Source organism: Ursus arctos, unplaced genomic scaffold (genome assembly GCF_023065955.2).
Source record: "Ursus arctos isolate Adak ecotype North America unplaced genomic scaffold, UrsArc2.0 scaffold_14, whole genome shotgun sequence".
Lineage (NCBI taxonomy): Eukaryota > Metazoa > Chordata > Mammalia > Carnivora > Ursidae > Ursus > Ursus arctos.
In genome coordinates, this window is record NW_026622808.1 from 3,028,692 (window position 1) to 3,048,294 (window position 19,603).

Sequence of the window (19,603 nt, forward strand, 5' to 3'; positions counted from 1 at the left end):
AAATTAATGAAGACCAAAATAAATGGAGTTATGCCATGTTGTTCATGAACCAGAAAAATTAAAGTTGTTACGTTGTCAATTCTCTCCCAAATTTATCTCTAGACTCAATACAAATCCAATCAAAATCTCAGCAAGGGGCACCTGCATGGCACAGTCAGTAAGCATCTGACTCTTGGTTTCGGCTCAGGTTGTGATCTCAGGGTCATGAGATTGAACCCCGCATCGGGCTCTGCACTGAGCACAGAGTCTCCTTGTGATTCTCTCTCTGACTCCCTCTGCCCCCCTCCTCTCAAAATAAATAAATAAATCTTAAAAAAAAAAAAAAGCAACTTTTTTTGTAGAAACTGACAAGTTGATTCTAAAATGTATATAGAAATGTTAAGAACTAGAATATTCAAAACAGCAATTCAGAAAAGAATCACACTACTCAATTTCAACTTATTATAAAGCTATAATAACCAAGACAGTGTGAAGTGCTTTATTAAAACACTACACGTTTGTTTACATAGATACATAGATGGAGCTAAAGATACACAAAATACATCAGTAGAACAGTACACAGAAAACCGTATAGAGAAACAAACTTGCACATATATGGTCAACTGACTTTCAGTGAAAAACTGCCAAAGCAATTCAGTGGGGAAAAAAGAATCTTTTTACCAGTTTCTAGAACTATTGGAAAGCTGTATGCAAAACAATAACCTCAATCATTGCCTCACACCATAAACAAAATTTAATTCAAAATAGGTGATAGATGTAAATGTAAAACCTAGAATTATAAAACTTAGAGAAGAAAACATAGGAGAAAGTCTTAGTGACCTGGAGTTTAGCAAAAACTTCTTAACTACGCACAAAAAGCAAGAAATATAAAAGACAAAAATTAATAAACTGGACTTGATAAAAACTAAAACACATGCTCTCCAACAATACAATTAATAAGGCAATACTTCTTTATATAATTAGATAAAACAAACACATAGACACATGTTTTCCGAATAATTTTATTTATAATAGCCAAAAACTGGAATAGGTAACTAGGTAAGTTGTGGTAAATCCATACACAGCAATAAAAAGAATGCACCAGAACATGAATAAATCTCAAAGACATTATGGGAAGCAAAAGAAGCCACAAATAAAAGAGTTCATATAAAACTCAAAACATGTATAATCTGGTATGACAAAAAGGAAAGAGTGGTTTCCTGGGAGCTGAGGTTTGTGGAAAGTAGGCAAGGAGGACTGACCTGGATGGAGGAGAAGGGATGGTGTGATAGAAATACTCTAACTTCTTCCTTTTGGGGGTGCTTTTATGGGTGTATGAACTGTCAAAATGTACAATATAATAAAATTTTATTGTATATAAATTTAAATAGTCAATTAAAAAAAAAGAAGCAACCATAATCTAGGAAATTAGTATTCAGACAAAGAACATGGATGGAGAGAGGACAACGCAACCAAAATCCAACACCCAATTATGATAAAAATCCTCAACCTAGCAATACAAAGCAACTTCTGTAACTGAAAAAGGGCAGCTATAAAAACACTCAACTAACATACTTAATATTGAAAAGTGAATGTTTCCCAAAATAGGAACAAGGTAACAATGTCCATTCTCACTCCATAATCATGACCACACTCAAAGGAGTCTCTGGTAGCACTGAACAGGTTTTGCTGGTAAATTTACTTTCTTTTTCTCTGAGATGACCATTTTATCCTCCTCTTCCCTTTTTTCTTCAAACCTCTTACACTCCTGTTCCTAGCCCACTCTGAGCTAATAATTTCACCTCATGTTTTATTTTTCACCAGGTAAATCAGCATACACACTCTTTAATCTTCCTGCCATCAACCTCCCGAGAAGATACAGGCCCTATCCTGGCCATCACTCAAGAAAGGCCAAATTATCTGGCCAGCTTAATATCCAACCAGAACTTGGAGCAATAAACATAGGTCTTAACCTGGAAACCCTAGACAACTGGTATTTTTCTATCAACAACTCCTACAAACAAAAACAGACATGTTCACCCCCTGAAATATGGCATAAAGCCATACTAAGACAAAGTAATCCCTAATCTTTGGCTTCCCATCTTTGAGAATGGTTCTTGACATTTAAAATAAATAGATGTACCAATTACATTTGGTTTCTGACCAACAAATGTATTAAACAGGAAAGTAAAACACACACAAACACAGCTTACACAACTGCATAGTATTTTTCCTTACCTGCTGGTGACGCGTGCTGGGAAAGGTGTACTGGACAGAGTGGGGAGGATAACGGCTTTGTTCCGTGCTGAATGCTCCTTGGTTGGGAGGATAACCTGAACTTGACATTATCAGTAAAGAAGTCCTCACCAGGCTGTGAGATCAAGTCCAACAAACAATCATGTTTCTAGGAAACCACCTAAACAGGATGGGAAAAAATAGAATTGATAAGAACTAAAGCACCGGGTGTACTTCTAATAAATTACAACTACAGCTACATAAATAAAACCACAATTACCAGTAAAAGCTTTCTCTCATGTATTTACTTAATATAATAGAAGTTATTGGGGTTCGAAAAACATTAATGGGTCTTTTCTTGTAGACTTAAAAAAAGTTCTTTAATATATCACAAACAACATCAGTGGCTATAGAAAGTAAAAAGGTGTACGGACAATCTCAGCTTGGGACCTGCACATGGCAAATGCTCAACAAATGTCCTTTTTTTGGATAAATGTCTGAGAATCAAATGTGATTTATTACAGAAACAAAATCTATGGGTGTAAGTTTTGGGGTTATAAAAAGTCAACTGTTAAAAAGATTCCAGAGTACCTATAAGGCAAGCATTTGTGCAAAAGAAATATTATCTTCATTAAATAATACTGCCCCCCAAATAATGGCCTAAGAAGACATTCAGGATGAGAAAGTGTTCAAGGAAGAACAAAGTAGGCTTCTCACTTCAAGGAAAACAACTGCCAGTATTTGTAAAAATTATTATTTTGGAAAAACTTTTAGCTGCTTCCATGAGCTTGACAGCTTCCCCACCATTAAAGACTTTTCTGGCAAGACTGGTGGTGATACTAACAAGTGTGAGTTTTTGATATTACATGATGAAATATGTCAACATTTGAAATAGCTGTATAATTCAATGAATCAATACTTTCCAAATGGCCAATACAGAATGTTACAAAATTATTCATGAATGTAATATTTATTTAAAGTATAAGACATTTTACTACAAATAAAGTACAAGACAACCCAATAAAAGTTTAATGTGATAGAATATGAAAAGTTCATTGATATGGTTTCAGATCCTACATAGCAATTAACGTTTAAAAAATTGCCACTTGTCCGGTTTGGGTGTGGTATCAAAGAATATCTACAATTATCTAAAAAGGCTATTAAAATACCCCTCTCTTTTCCAAATACATATCTGCATGAGATCAGCTTTTCTTCATAAACTTCAATCAAAACAATATACTGCAAGACTGAATGCAGAAACAGATTTGAGAATAAAGCTATTTTTTTAAGCCAGATATCAAAGAGGTTTGCAAAAATGTAAATCAATGCCACTGTTCTCATCAAGTTTTGTTTTATTCCAGAAAACAGTTACTTACCATAAAAACCGTTATTTATAATAGCATATGGTACATTTACATTATTTTTACATGAATTAGTATCTTTAAAATGTCCACTATAATAGCTAATATGGTAAATATCAACATATAGAACCCACATAAGCAAATGCTCTTTGGAGTCCTAAATAATTTTAAGAGTATAAAGGATTCTTGAGACCAACAAGTTTGATGACCAGTAGCCTAGAGAATTAAGTAATGCTAGATTGACTAGCATTAGTGACCTAGAAAGGCCAGTCACACCTAGGTCCATGCACACACTCCTTCTGGAGAATCTGCCCCTAGTTAAGGTGAAGCTCTGACATTATGTTTATAGCAATGAACTCCCCTAGTGCACAAGGCATGTACCACTTCGATCCCTCGCCCGGAATGTGGAATTGAGAAACTCAGCTACAGGGAACTGAGTTGCAAAGTAGCCAGAGTAGGAGTCAAGGTGAGCTAAAGCATGTGCCAGAGAGGTTACAGAGGGAGCAGAGAATGCGAGTCTAGACACAAACTAGAGAAGACATGCAGAGACAAGGGGAGCCAAGAGCCCTTGCAGGCCCAGGATACACAGTAGCAACTGCCTTGGCTCCTGAGCCTTTGCTCCAGGGTCAGTCCCATGAGAAGCTGCTGAACTCCCTACGCTGACCTTGGATACCTGTTAAACTACCTACATAGTCTTACAGTGAGTCCTCCTTTACTTAGAATAGATGGAGTAGGTTTTTATTTCTTAGAATTGTCAGAGCTCAAGTTAAATCCTAAAATAACTGCACAAACTTGGAAAAAACCCAAATGTCATGTCCATCAAGTAATAAATAGATAAATAAAATCAGGTATATCCATACAAGGGAACATTATTCCACCAAAAAAGAATGAAGTACTGGTACTCACTATAACTTGGACAAACCCTGAAAACACTATGCAAAAATACAAGCAGCCAATCATAATAGCCCACACTCTGTGCAATTCCTTTCATCTGAATACAGAAGAGGCAAATCTACACGACAGAAAGTAGATTAATGGCCGCTCAGAGACCCCAGTAGGATGGCGATGGAGGAACAGCAACTACTGTGGTAGAGTTCACATAAAATTCACCATCTTAGCCCTTCTTAAGTGTCTAATTGTGTAGCATCACGTACATTCACACTGTTCTGTAACATCACCACCATCCACCTTCAGAACTTGTTCATCTTCCCCAACTAAAATTCCATATCCATTAAACACTAACTCCTATTCCCCCTCCCCTTAGTTCCCAGTAATCCCCATTCTAGTTTCTGTCTCCATGAATCAGACTACTCTGAGCACCTCACAGAAGTGGAATCAAACAGTATCTGGACTTCTCTGATCGGGTAATTTCACTTAGCACAGTATCTCCAAGATTTATCCATGTGGTAGCATATACCAAAATTACCAACCATTTTAGGGCTGAATAATAATATTCCATTGTACTGGAGTTTCTTTTTGAGGTGATAAAAATGTTCTAAAATTGACTGTAGTAATGTTTGCACATATCTCTAAATATACTAAAAACCATTACTTTAAATGGATGAATTGCACGGTATATGAATTGTATCTTAATAAAGCTGTTTTTAAAAAATTACCAACCCCAAAACAAACAAAACTATACAAAGCAACCACAAGATTTAAAAATGATTGCACAGGGGCACCTGGCTGGCTCAGTCAGAAGAGCCCTGCGACTCTTCATCCTGGGGTTTTGAGTTTGAGCCCCATGTTGGGTATGGAGATTACTTTAAAACACACACACACACACAAACCTTAAATTTTTTTTTTTTAAATGAGAGGCGCCTGGGTGGCTCAGTCGGTTAAGCATCTGTCTTTGGCTCAGGTCATGACCCCAGGTTCCTGGGATCCAGCCCCACATCCGGCTCCCTGCTCACCAGGAAGTGGGCTTCTCCCTTTCCTTCTGTCCCTCCCCCAGCTCATGCTCACACACTGTCTCTCTCTCTTCCAAATAAATAAAATCTTTAAAAAATAAAAAATAAAAGTAAAAATGATTGTGCAGCAGTCCAAGTTAACATATGCCACATTTCATGGATTCTAATACCCACGTGTGTCCGTATCTTAAAAAATCTAAACTCAGTAAGTATCCTACAACCAATGGCATTTTATGGTCTAATTAGCAGCACTTTTTCTTTAATCTTACAGGTAAATAATCTTATCTTATAAGCAAAGACATCTTTTTGCTGAGATAAAGTATTAGAGACTGCATCCAGTCTCTGGTTTCTGCCTAAATTTTCCCTTGGAGAGCTCACATTACAGAAATTACTATTTGCTTTTTTCCCTTTAATTTGTTCCTGGACTCTTAGGATAAAGCCAAAAAAAAAAAAAAAAAGTAAGGACACTAATATTCTCAAAGTGATTTCCCATCTGAGGTCCTTTAAAGGAACAGGTAACACTTACAGTACTTTCAAAAAGCCTGAAAGAAATACATATATAGGGACGCCTGGGTGGCTCTCTCGTCTGCCTTCAGCTCAGGTCATGATCCCAGGATCCTGGAATCGAGTCCTGCATCAGGCTCCTTACTCAGTGGGGAGCCTGCTTCTCCCTCTGCCTGCCACTCCCCGTTTGTGCGCTCTCTCTCTGACAAATAAAATCTTTAAAAGAAAAAAAAAATACATACATAAACTAAGGACAGAGAAGGACATCCTAAGCACAACCCCAAAAACACAAACAATAAGACTGATCTCTTAGACTTACAAAATAAATAAATACATATATACACATATATACATGTAGATATATATATATACTCACACACATATATATATGTATAAATTGTTTCTGTACAGCAAAGACACCTCAAAACAGCAAACTACAAGCTAAAAAAGGTACGGGTGCATGGGTGGCTCAGTCAATACAGCATGTAACTCTTGATCTCAGGGTCCTGAGTTCAAGCGCCACATTGGATGTTGAGCTTACTTTAAAAAAAAAAAAGAATATTCATTTTTTTTAAAAAAGAAAACAAAATAGAAAAAGTAAAATAGCAAAATTTTGATATAACGCATATATTTATTTCTTACAAATCAATAAGGAAAAAAATGATTACAACAGAAACATAAGACATGACAGAAACATGGAATTAGCAAAGGAAATAAAATTAATGACATCAACTTCATCAATAATCACAGAAAAATAAAACAAAATCATTTTTCCCAGACAAACTGGCAAAACATTAAAAATCATGCCTAGTAACGGTGAAGGTCTGGAGGAAAAAAAGCACTCTCTTACAGACTACCAGTGTGTATGTAAAACGGGTACAAATCGCTCTCTGAAGAAGGATGGCAATATACACCATGAGCCTTGAAAATACACACATCCTATACCACCTTCTAGGAATTCATTATTCAATACAGAGATACCCGAAGATGAATGCCTGAGAATGTTCCTCAAGGAACTGTCCTAAACATCCAATACATCAGCTTAGAAAATCATTCTTTAAAATGTTTAGCTAATGGGAAATTTAATGTAGAGTATGCCACAAAAAGTCCACATATGTGAGAACACTGTTTTATAAAAGTATGATTTGTATATAACATTTTTATCCAATTTGTCAAGTATATCTATCATATCTTGACAAGATTTTAAGACCAAAGGCAGAAATGTCATAGAGCCAACAAATATCTATTGAGTACACTACTATCTACCAACATGGTTCTAAACACTGGCATAGAATGATGACTGAGATATGCCGTCTTATTGTGAAGTGACCTAGACAATAATCACGAGATAATACGTGAACCGAAGTGCTATAAATAATACAGGATGGGAGAGAAGGGATAAGGGAGACATTTCTGATGGGGTGATCATAGAAAGCCAATCTCAGCTAGGATGACCCTATGCCCTGATTTCCTGAAACAGACCCAATTTACAGCTATTGTCCCAGTGCAACTATTAATTATGCTCCATTTCCTTCTCAAAACTGTCCCAGTTTGGATAACAAATTATATTCTAAGATGACTTTTGAGCCAAAGCTTGAAAGATGAGAAGGAAGAGCTAGCTACCCTAGCTAGCTAGAAGAGACAAGAGCAATCCTTGGAGAGGAACCACAGAAGCCCTAAGGCAAAGCAAGGAGGCGTAAGGAGAATGAGAGAGGGTGGTAGGGGTAGAGGCCAGAGAATGGGCAGGGGGAAATCAGCATGTGGTTTTGCTGGTACCTGTCTTAAAACTGCAATATCTCCCTCTGTATTCTGAATATTAATCCCTTTTCTACCTTTATGTTACAAATATTTTTGTCTCACATTTCTGAAGACCTTTTCTACCCCAAAGTAAAAAAAATATCCCCTACATTCCTCTCTTATGCTCCTTTAAGGTGTGTGTGTGTGTGCGTGTGTGTCACACACATATATATATTTATCTCCTTAATCACCTAAAATCACACTAAAATTTTTAATCCCTTTTCTACCTTTATGTTACAAGTATTTTTGTCTCACATTTCTGAAGACCTTTTCTACCCCAAAGTAAAAAAGTATTCTCTACATTCCCCTCTTAGCTCCTTTAAGGTATATTTAGCTCCTTAATCACCTAAATTTTTTTTCCAAAAAAAATGGTAAGGTAGGGATCTAGTTGTATTTTCTTTACTAATTAATAGCTAAGTATCCCACCAAAACCCTTATTGAACATGTCTATCTTTCCACGCTGATCTGAAATGCCGTCCCATTACAACCCAGCAATTTTGGTCCACACTCTGAAGACACTCACGTACCGTACTTACACACAGAAGGTATTTACCGCAGCAGTGCAACAGGCCGCACATTAGAACTACCTGGTCAGCATTCCCGTCCTACACACCTGCACGTGTTCCAGGTGGAAGGGGGAAAGCCAACACATGAGGTTCTTGGTGGTGGTGGTATTTGCTTTGTTTTTGGAAATAGGTATTATAAAAGTACTCACAAAAGACAAAGAGAAAAATCTTCTCACCATGGTCCCCCAGCTCCTACCCAGCTGTCCTTCCAGAAGGCAACCAAGGTTACTAGTTTCTCAAGTATCCTTTAGAAATATCCTACACACACACACACACCCTCCCTACATAAATGGTAGTACAGCAGATATACACTGTTCTATAGCCTGCTTTTATTACTTAATATATCATTCTCAATATAGCAATCATTCTCATGAGGCTATAAAGAGCTTCTTCATTCTTTCTATTGCTATAGAGTATTTCACAATATGAGTGTTCAGAAATATTTTATAAATGTTTTCCAAGTAATTATGCTCTGCACCCCTAAGAAATGTCGACATGATCTGGGGCGCCTGGCTGGCTCAGTCAGTGGAGCTTGCGACCCTTGATCTCAGGATTCTAAGTTCAAGCCCTACACTGGGTGTGGAGATTATTTAAAAATAAAATCTAAAGGAAAAAAAAAAAAAAGAAATGCTTACATGATCTATCTCTGAGCTCTCCTCCCAACTCAGACATCTGAAGTAAATAAAGCTATAAATGGAATGGAGAGGCAAAAGGAAAGATCTTAGCTCAAGGTCATCCAAATTTTTTCCAACAGTGGTCTACATAATGAGACATCCATGTAATATTGGTGTTGTTTGTGTCTGCATTTTCTTTTAGTTTTCAGCAATGATGAATCCTGAGTTCAACACCTGAATTCAATGTCACTCAAATATGATTCGTCCATGTTCCCCTTTGTCAGGAATCCTTCATGATATCCTAGTTTTGTGATGTGATTTCAGTAAAGTTTAACTTGAATATCTCAAAAATAAAATAGAGTCAGGTACTATCAGCCCAACACAGGTGGCAAGAAAACATCAGCAAAATCAGAGATTAGCCCTCGCTGGCATACAGATTTATGGGTCAAAGCAGACCCTACTCCTGGCCACAAGAGGGGCAGCTTGGAGACCACTATGACTTCCTTCCTCAAAACTTACTCATGAGACATAAAGCAATAGTTGAGAGCAATAGTTGTTTTTGGTTTTTAACCGGACTCTTTCCTTAAACATCTTATGTGGAAGCCAAACGTATAAAATCCACAGAAGAGAAATACTCCCATTCAGTGAGAATGGGGATCTTCGCAAGCTACCTTTTCAGTCCCCCCCAAGTCCTGCCTTCTGCATTCACTGCAGTCAGGGCTCACCAAGATACCTCTTACAAAAATCCAGTTTAAAGTTAAGGCTGAAGGGCAAAAGGAGACCTTAAGTGGCAGTTTCAAATTTTAAGTTCGGTCCTTAGCACCAAAACTCATTACCTTAGGGTTCGTTACATTCCCCACTCATGAATTTTTATGAAACCCGAAGGTTTATGCACAACCCCCTCATAACATAAACACACATAAAAGTACTGTAGGATGAGAATATACTAAAACTAGATGTCATTATTATAAGTGAGAAGAGCACATTTCATCTCTTTTTAAGGGGGGCGGGGGGAGTCGGAGAGAGACAACTTAAGCAGGCTCCACGTTCAGCTCACGGCCTGACGCGGGGCTCAATCACATGATCCTGAGATCATGACCTGAGACGAAATCAAGAGTCATATGCTTAACAAACTGAACCACCCAGGCGCCCCACATTTCATCTGAATTTTATGAATAAACCCCAAACTAGCCTCCTATGTTTTGTAAACAGGCAATAAAATGTAGTAAAATGAAATTTGTCTACTTAAATCCCTTCCCATATTAAAGTAAAAAAGACACACATCAATTTACTCAACAGGAAACTTCTATTGCAACAAAATTTCAAATATAATCCCCTCCCCCCCAAAAAAATCCAATTCTCTCTCACCAGGAACTCCTGGCTTTTGGCCTACAATCTTTGCATAACCAAAATGTACTTGGATAGGTTTTCAAGGTGGCCTAAGCTATCTTGGAAAAAATAGCTAAAAATATACTTCACTGTGGCGGGACTGCAAATGCCTCTTCAGATAAGCAGGAATGAATCCACTAAGGGTCACAACAGAGGAGAAGCCCATATTTTACCAAAGCAGAAAAAGGACCCGACAAAATACACAATTCAATTTTCTTTTAAATGATCAAAGAATAAAACCCTTTGATACAAAAGTATGGGATAGGAGAATGGCTTCTGTGATACTGCAGACGACAAAATACAGTTATTAAACTGAGACAAATCAGGTCATACTAATTCTCATAAAGCAGCCCAGCTCTAGTCAAAATCCAAAAGTACTTTAAGCAAGGAGAGGCTAAGGACCACCCTCCTCGGTTATCCCAGCTACCTAAGACTCTCCAGACTGGCCATGACTTAAAGAAAGCGGACCTCCTGGGGCGCCTGGGCAGCTCAGTCAGTTAAGCATCTGCCTTCAGCTCAGGTCATGATCCTGGGGTCCTGGGATGGAGCCCCAAGCCTGCTTCTCCCTCTCCCCTGCTTTGCCCCCACCCCCCTTCGTGCTCTTACTCTCACGCACTCTCTCTCAATTAAATAAATAAAATAGTTTTTAAAAAGAGAAAAAGAAAGCAGACCTCCTTAGCCCATCTCAGAGGCCAGTCTCGAGCAGAAACCCTAGAAATCACCTAAGAGGATTCTGTAATTTGTAAGAGATCAGAGAGGTGTCGAACTCAGGAGTAACATTTCTCCTGTAAAACTAAAGCATTCTTCCCTTAAACAAACAAACAAAGGAGCTACTCTGGGGGAATGCCATTAACAAGGTATTTGTTTTACTTGTAGGCTCTTCTGAACATCTCACTTAGAAGAAAGATGAATGGGAGCTAAAGAAAAAAGGCCTTTCAGGTTCAACTATCCCACCCCCAATCAAGTATGATATTGAAAGAAACACATTAATAAGGGCATAATTATTTGATTAATCTAAGAATACAGGCATTCAATAAACAACTCTTGAACTTGGGGGGGGGGGGATGCTACTTTCACCGTACATAAAGTGAGGAAGGAGAAGTTTCCGAAGACAGCAGCAGTAGACAACTCAGAACCGAGAACTCTGTGCACAGCTGCACTATACTGAACTAATTCTCTGAGCAATATTCACTCCAGCAACTATAAGAAATGAATATATTGCAGAATTAATTGGTAGGACAATAACTACAAAGAATAATTTTTCAAGTTACCACTTATTGAGCCTTTGTTATGTAGTAGGCTTGGCCTGCAAGGAGCTCACCTAAAACACTAGTTCCATTATTATCCCTAATTAAGGCTTTCAAGAGCCTTAGTAACTTCCCCACAGTAATTTTTTTAACTCAGAGACAGATCTCTTAAAGATTATACAGTGTTGCCTTCCCTTTGACCCACTAACAGAGAGTGCTAAAGGTTACGAAGCAAATAACAAGGCTAATGAACAGACTACTTCTAAGGCATATACCACAATAAGGTAGAGAAAAAGCAACTGACTTAAAACATTTATTGAATTCTATACAAAAAACAAAGCCACCAGACACATGTGAGGGCAGGGACAGTCTCTGTTTTGCTCACGTGACCTTCCCGGCACCTAACAGCGCTTAGCTCTCAACAACACCCATTCCAATAAGCAAGTCCTGTTCTTCCTTCCACACACCCACCCCAAGCCTCCCATAATTCTCCATCTCCACTACCTCCACCCTTACCTCTTGCTACAAAAAACTCCTAACAGGACTTCCCACTTCAATACTTCTCTCCACTCAAAAAGCTATATGATCTTTTTAAACCATAAATCAGAGCATGTCACTCTTCTGCTTAAGACTCCCCAGGGGGCTACCATGCACTTCAAATAAAATCCCAACTACTCACTATGGCCCACAAGGCCCCACCTGATCTGGCCTGCTTCCTCTCCAGATTGCTCAGTGGGCCCCAGCAACATGAGCTTCCTTCCAGTCCCTTCATCCTGCGCCAGGACCTGCCTTGCCTCAGGCCTTTGTCCTTCTTTACTCTCTGCCTGGAATGCTCTTCCTGGCTCATTCGAGTGGCTGACTCCTCATCAAACTGACCCTTTGAGTTCAAATGTCATCTCCTCAGAAAGGCCTTTCCCAACCACCTATAAGGTGGGTTCCCATCAGTTACTCTCAACCACATAAGCCTTTTTTTCCCCTTATAATCTCAACCTGAAATGGATTTGTTTTACTTCATTATACTCTGTCCTGCCCCAATAGAATATAAACTGTTTGATTACCTACCATATTTTTGGAATAAAAGAAGAAATGGATAGAAATTATCTGAAAAATTTGAAAACCTACTGAAGAACATAAACAAGTCTACTTGAACAAAAGCAGAGGAAGTACATACAATCTTCCAAAATTAACCTATAAATTCGATATTTCTAAACACTATTCAGTATTACCCATAAAAATCTCAGCAAAATACCTTATTGAGCTTCACAGAATAATTCTAAAGTTTATCTGGGAGAATATATGTACCAGAATTGTAAAAGTCTGGGGGGGGGGGGGGGAACGGGTAATGAACAGGGGACTAACCCCATCAACATTAAAATCGTAAAACAGGGGCGCCTGGGTGATTCTGTTAAATACTCAACCCTTGGTTTCACTTCAGGTCATGGTGAGATGAAGCCCTACATCAGGCTCCATGTTCAGCAGGGAGCCCGCTTGGAGTTCTCTCTCCCTCTTCGTCTGCCCACCCCCAGCACGCGTGTACCCTCACGCACTCTCTCACCGAAATAAATAAGTAAATCTTTTTATACAATAATAAGGGATGTCTGGGAGGCTCATCCAGTTAAGCAGCTGTCTTCAGCTCAGGTCATGATCCTAAGGTCCTGGGATGAAGTCCCACATCGGGCTCCCTGCTCAGCAGAGAGCCTGCTTCTCCCTCTGCCTGCCACTCCCCCTACTTGTGCTCACTCTCTCTGATTTTAAATAAATAAATAAATAAATAATAAAATTATAAAACAGCAGCAATTTAAAGGAGATCAAGAACATTAAATAAATTAGAAACAGTTCCAAACGTATTTAGTAAATGACAAAAGTTGTGAATCTAATCAGTGGGGTAAATGATGAATTATTCACTAAACGGTGCTCACACAACGGGGGAGAAAACATGCACACATATACTCCCCCAAAATATATCTCTACCTCACTTCCTACCCCGGAAATAAGTTCCAGATGGATCAAAAAAAAATTAGAAGTGAAAAAAGAGGAAAGAAAAGGAAAAAAATTAAAGTTCAATTAAAATCTGGGACTTCTTTGTCTAAAAAATACAAAAAGTCATATGTCAAAAGTCTTCCTCTCATTTTTATGTCTCAGTCACTCAGTTCTTACAACCACCACCATTACCAGTTTCTTGGGTTTCATTTCAGAAATATCCCATAACATACAAGCAAATATGTATACATTATTTTTCCTCTTTAAAACAAGCAGAGTAGGGGCGCCTGGGTGGCTCAGTCGTTAAGCGTCTGCCTTCGGCTCAGGGCGTGATCCCGGCATTCTGGAATCGAGCCCCACATCGGGCTCCTCCGCTGGGAGCCTGCTTCTACCTCTTCCACTCCCCCTGCTTGTGTTCCCTCTCTCGCTGGCTGTCTGTCTGTCAAATAAATAAAATCTTTAAAAAAAAAAAAAAAACAAGCAGAGTAGCATGCTGTACAATAATATTCCTCACATTACTTTTTTAGTTTAATCAATGGGTGAATATTTTAAATTTTAGAGTAAGGACGTCTTTCTAAGTAGAGCATGAAACCCAGAAGCCATTTATGGACTACTAATGAAGACAGCTAACATTTATTATTTACTTACTATGTGTCAACCACTGTGCTAAATGTTATTTTATATTATCTCCAATCTAAAAATAAGCAAACTTGGGACACCTGGGTGGCTCAGTCAGTCCAGCGTCAGCTTTCGGCTCGGGTCATGATCCCAGGGTCCTGGAATTGAGTCCTGCATTGGGCTCCTTGCTCAGCAGGAAGCCTGCTTCTCCCTCTGCCTGCCGCTCCCCCTGCTTGTGCGCGTTCTCTCTCTCTCTCTCTGACAAATAAATAGAATCTTTAAATAATAATAATAATAATAATAATAATAATAATAATAATACAAAAAATAAGGAAACTAAGGCTTAGGGAGGGTAGGTAATGTGCCCAAGGTCACACAGCCAGCACAGAGCAGGACTGGGTATATCTGACTACATAATAACACAGAAGAGAAGTACCTGGGTGGCTCAGTCAGTGTCTGACTCTTGATTTCGACTCAGGTCATGATCTCAGGGTCATGAGATCAAGCCTAAGCCTCCCTGTGCTGGACATGGAGCCTGCTTAAGCTTCTCTCTTCCTCTGCCCCTCCCCCTGCCTCTCTGTCTGTCTCTTTCTCTCTCTCAAAAACAAACACACAAAAGAATAGCTGGGGGTGGAGATAGTGCGTGTGTTAGAAAAAGTAAATACTTTAATATACAAGGAGCTCTTCAGATCAATCTGAAAAAGACCAAAAACTTCATCCAAAAATAACCAAAAGCGGGCAATTTATAAAAGAAATACAACTTCCCTCATAAAAACATTCCAACCTCTGTAGTATTTGATAAAAGGCCAAGCGGAATCACTACCCCCCGCCCCCACTTCTGAAACTGTCAAGATGTTTTCATTTGTAACATCCAGTACTGGCCAGGGTTTGGACCATACTGACACACTTGTATCGATATCTTTCCAAACCCATACTATTCAGGTAACAGCAACTCCACTTCCGGAAACTATCCTACACAGCTGCTTGCACAAGTACACAAAATAAACACACACAAAAAATTCACCTCAGCTTTGTTTTTCTGAAAACAAAACAAAAAACACTAGTAGCCATAAATTGATTAAACAATTCATGGTATTTTCATAAACAGAATACTATGTGGCCATTAATGACAGAAGTAGCTCTAAATATACCAACATGGAACAGTAGTACATAAAAGAACAATATATTATGATCCTGTAATACAGGAAATTACACACACCAAAAAAAAATTTTTTTTTGAAAGAATATGCAACAAACACTTAGAAGATTATATCTAGGAAGTGGTACTTTCAACTTCTTTATATACTTCTATATTATACTTCTGTAAAACAACATATTACTTATAATAGATGAAAGACAAAGATTCTAAAATAACACATCCTCCTTCACTCATTGAAATGGTTTTGTGTGAATATACAGCACTTCTCCTTCTACTCTTCCCCTCCTGCTCTGCTCAGTTCCCTCTTCCCCTCCCTCCCTCCCTCTTCCCCCCAACACATACACACCCACACACACATAGAGTTAATGGACTATATACTCCCTACATCTGGTATATTTACACTGTGTATATTTTAGGCTGTAACTCCTAGAAAGCACAAGTTTTGGTTTCATTCCAAATACATAAAAGTTATTGTAATTCAAAACTGAATTAAAAGAACCTAATCAAACGTAATACAAAGTTAAACGTCTTTGAACAGGAGTTCAAAGACATGATGATTACAATTTAAAACAAATATTTCCAAGTTATACAAATCTACACGCTATTGCCAAAGGAAATGAGCTGCCTAAAACAAATTACTCTGTCCACGACAACACAAATGTCAAGAAGGGTCTGTCAGTTAAACAGAAGTATGGGGGGAGAGGTGAACTGTAACCAGAGAGGGGACCCTCGAAGCAAAACCAAGTGTCAAATTTTCCTAGAAAAATGTAATCTCAACTTATTCTGGTTTGATATCAGTTTATTCATATATACCCAAATAAAAACAAAAATGAAAACAAAAAACCCAGCCCAAGTTTTATTCCTCAAGTAGACAGTGGATGGGGGGAATCAAAATAATTTGGTCATCCTGACTTTTCCTTTGCTCTTGACTAGTCTACTTAAAGATTTAATTTTTGATATAAAACTAATCAGTACTATTCTTTCGAAGGGAACCCTTCAAAGGTATTCTTCAATAATCATATAAACAAACTATTCCATATTCCTGATTCACAATTTTTTCTAACCACTGAAACTACTCCAAAATTCCCCATATATATACTAACATATTCTTGTTCTAACATTATCTGGAAATACAGCCAGATGAACCAATCCCATCCTTACTTTCTCTTTCTCCCCAAAATCCCAGTAAACTGACAAAAATATTTTTTAAATGTTTTGATAATTCACGGATTATACTTTTTCTCTCGCTGATACTGGTAAATTTCTGTTTTTAAATTTACATAAACTATTCATCAAGTTCCCATGCGTGTATCAATCCGGCCTCTGCGACAACAGCACCAAGTATCTCCGGCAGCTAGGTTTTTCAAGCATTTAACAAATTTCTATTACACACTTCCCGGGTATAGTGTTATTTTGCGAGTCGGGGTAGATAGGAGATACAGACATGCCCACAACGGGCTTATGGTCTAGCAGGGACTAAATGGACATGTACATAAATAACTATGATATTATAGTAGAGGCATAAGTAAAGCATTAAGAACTTCCAAAATGAGAAATACACATCTTTGGAAAAGAGGGAGTAGGAGGGAGACTTCCTGGCTGAAGTAATATGTGATTAAACCCTCAAAAAATAGGCAGAATTTAGATGTGGTAGATTTCAGAAGTATGGCACATTAGGCCAAACAGACATATTATCTAACAGCCCAAATGGAATAAATATGACATGCTTCAGTACTCATGTGAGGATATCAGTTGAAGAAGAACAATATGCTTCTTTCTTTAAAATAAATTTTATGGCATAAGTACCTATAGAAAACTAAATACTACATGTACTCTTTTCAACATAGCATTAAGAACACAGTTCATATTTACGCTATTTATCTAAGCTTTTAACAACTGAAGTCCTTCATACTTAAAAAAAACAATCCATAAGTTTGAAAGTAAGTGAAGCAAGGGTGTCTGGTGGCTCAGTCAGTTAAGCGTCTGCCTTAGGCTCAGGTCATGATCTCGGGGTCCTGGGATCCAGCCCCTGCATCGGACTCCCTGCTCAGTGGGGAGCCTGCTTCTCCCTCTCCCTCTGCCCATCCACCCTCCTGCTTGTGCTCTATCCCAAATAAATAAATAAAATCTTTTGAAAAAAAGAAAGAAAGAAAGAAAGAAAGGAAGGAAGAAAGAAAGAAAAGAAAAGAAAAGAAAAGAAAAAAGAAAAAGGGAGAAAAACCAGCAATAGCTATTTTATAAAATAATTTAACCTATTTGGGTCTCAGAAGTTCCTAACCATTGACATAATACAATTTCTATTATTGTTAATACTTCAATTCCAAGAAATATCACTAGGTCCAGATAACCTCAAAGACATTTTCGTTTAAGAAGATATTCATCACAGATTAAAAATTAAGCAAACCAAATAATTCCCAGGGATCATATTACTGATATAGATCAATACTAATTTTTTTCAAACTATATTTTCATTGAGGAAATTTAAAGTTAAGATAAACTCAATACCTAAGCTGAGCAAGTAATCTCTCATTCCCCATCCACCCCGATTTTTGTTCTAATTGTCAATCATCACACTGAATCATCCCATGGATGAGATGGTGTAATGGAATGAGTCCGACACTGGAATGAGTCCGACACTGGATGTCGGAAGACTGGATTCTACCACTGGCCAACTGCAACAATTTAGGCAAATCACTTCACTTCCGTGACCTTCAGCTTATTCACGAGGAAAATAAGACTAGATCATCTATGACTCTAGATCCTATAATTCTATAAATTATTAGCATTTTAGTTTAACCAATTTAAAAAAAATTTTTTTTTTTTGCGATCACTTTTAAGTAAAAGTAACAGTAGTATACACGGAAGAATCCAAATGAAGAACTCCACAGAAACATTAACATGGCTTTGTATGGTCTCACTCTCAAATGCAAAGAGAACAAACAAACAAAAAATAAGTATGCTGTATCTGAAGACTATCCAAGTAATATTTTGACCACACAAGCTTCTGGGGTAGAAAAAAATGGTAGAAGAACAGTAAAAATGTTCAAGGAAAACCACCACCACAAGAATACCAAATAAAAAACAGATGTCCTACATACAGTTATTGCTACATGACAGAAGCTTTTCATAGCTTTTCAATACTCCTAGGAAGTCCTGACAGGGAAAAAAAAAAAAACAACTGTTTTCTTAACCATCAATCTAAATGTACTTCTTGCATCCTCAGACCTGAAAAGGACAAAATATCAGGCAATCTAGAGACTGCCTTATTTGTGTACTTAATTGATCTGCTCAACTTTGTACCTTTACAGCATTTAGTAATGTACCCTGAACATAAAAGGCACATCACACCAGCTGAACAAGTGAATGAACTACATATGAATTTCTAATCAACAAATAAATCCAAAGAAAATAAATTCTGGTCAATCTTTATTACTTCTTTGCAAGGTATTCTAGTAAAATGCAACGTCTGAAGAGAAGAAACAGAAGTAACTAAGTACGCTGGACCTCCACAATTCCCAGGCATCAGTAAGAATTGGAACTTGCAATTAAGACAGATCACAAAATACAATTAAAACTGAGTAACAAAACATTCAAAAACAAAAACAAAAAACTGAGTAACAAATAGCCTGACATTTACCTACATCAACCCCTGGCCTATTCAAAAGCCTTTACTTCCTACTGCAGTAATGGCAAGAAAATCTCACCACTTCCCAAATTTAAAAAAAAAAAAAAAAAAAAAAAGCTTACAAAAACTTGACTACATTTACCTAGCTTTGGAACCAACTTTTACTCAATTAAATTCAACGAAACGTAAGTTATTTTCAAGGACTTTCTTTTAAAAAATTATGTGAGCATACCAAATACTTAAAGTTTTACTATCTGATTAAATTCAACAAGGCATTCAGTTAAAAATACATCTTCCTCAGGGGCCATGGAGGGAATCACAGCTATACATGTCATAGTAGGTAACAGGCCTATTCAGGTTAAGTTGTAATGTGAATACATTTTTCTAATTAGAATACAATGTTTATTCATTCAACAAACATTTGCAGTGTCAATATTCTACACAGAAAATAAAATCCTACATGGTGCCTTAACCGTAAAGATAAAATCTGAGAAGGGCCTATCCTGATCTCAAGAGTAGATAAAACTGGTTCCTAAATACAAGGTAGAAAGTGTGAATGCCATGGGAGAGGTGCAGATAAGCAATTCAGGAGTGCAAAGGAAGTTGTTACTACCTCACA

The 19,603-nt window shown here is 37.7% G+C and overlaps 1 protein-coding gene across 27 annotated transcripts in view; it reads right to left on the minus strand.

Moving 5' to 3' along the window:
* The window catches only part of NCOR1 (nuclear receptor corepressor 1), a 154,045-nt gene that overhangs the window by 132,019 nt on the left and 2,423 nt on the right, over positions 1-19,603 (minus strand). For all 27 annotated transcript variants that reach the window (XM_057311292.1, XM_057311290.1, XM_057311285.1 and 24 more), the window contains exon 2: positions 2,218-2,395. In XM_057311292.1, the coding sequence (XP_057167275.1) occupies positions 2,218-2,325 (108 nt within the window). In that variant the 5' untranslated portion in view covers positions 2,326-2,395. The remainder of the gene's footprint in view (positions 1-2,217; positions 2,396-19,603) is intronic.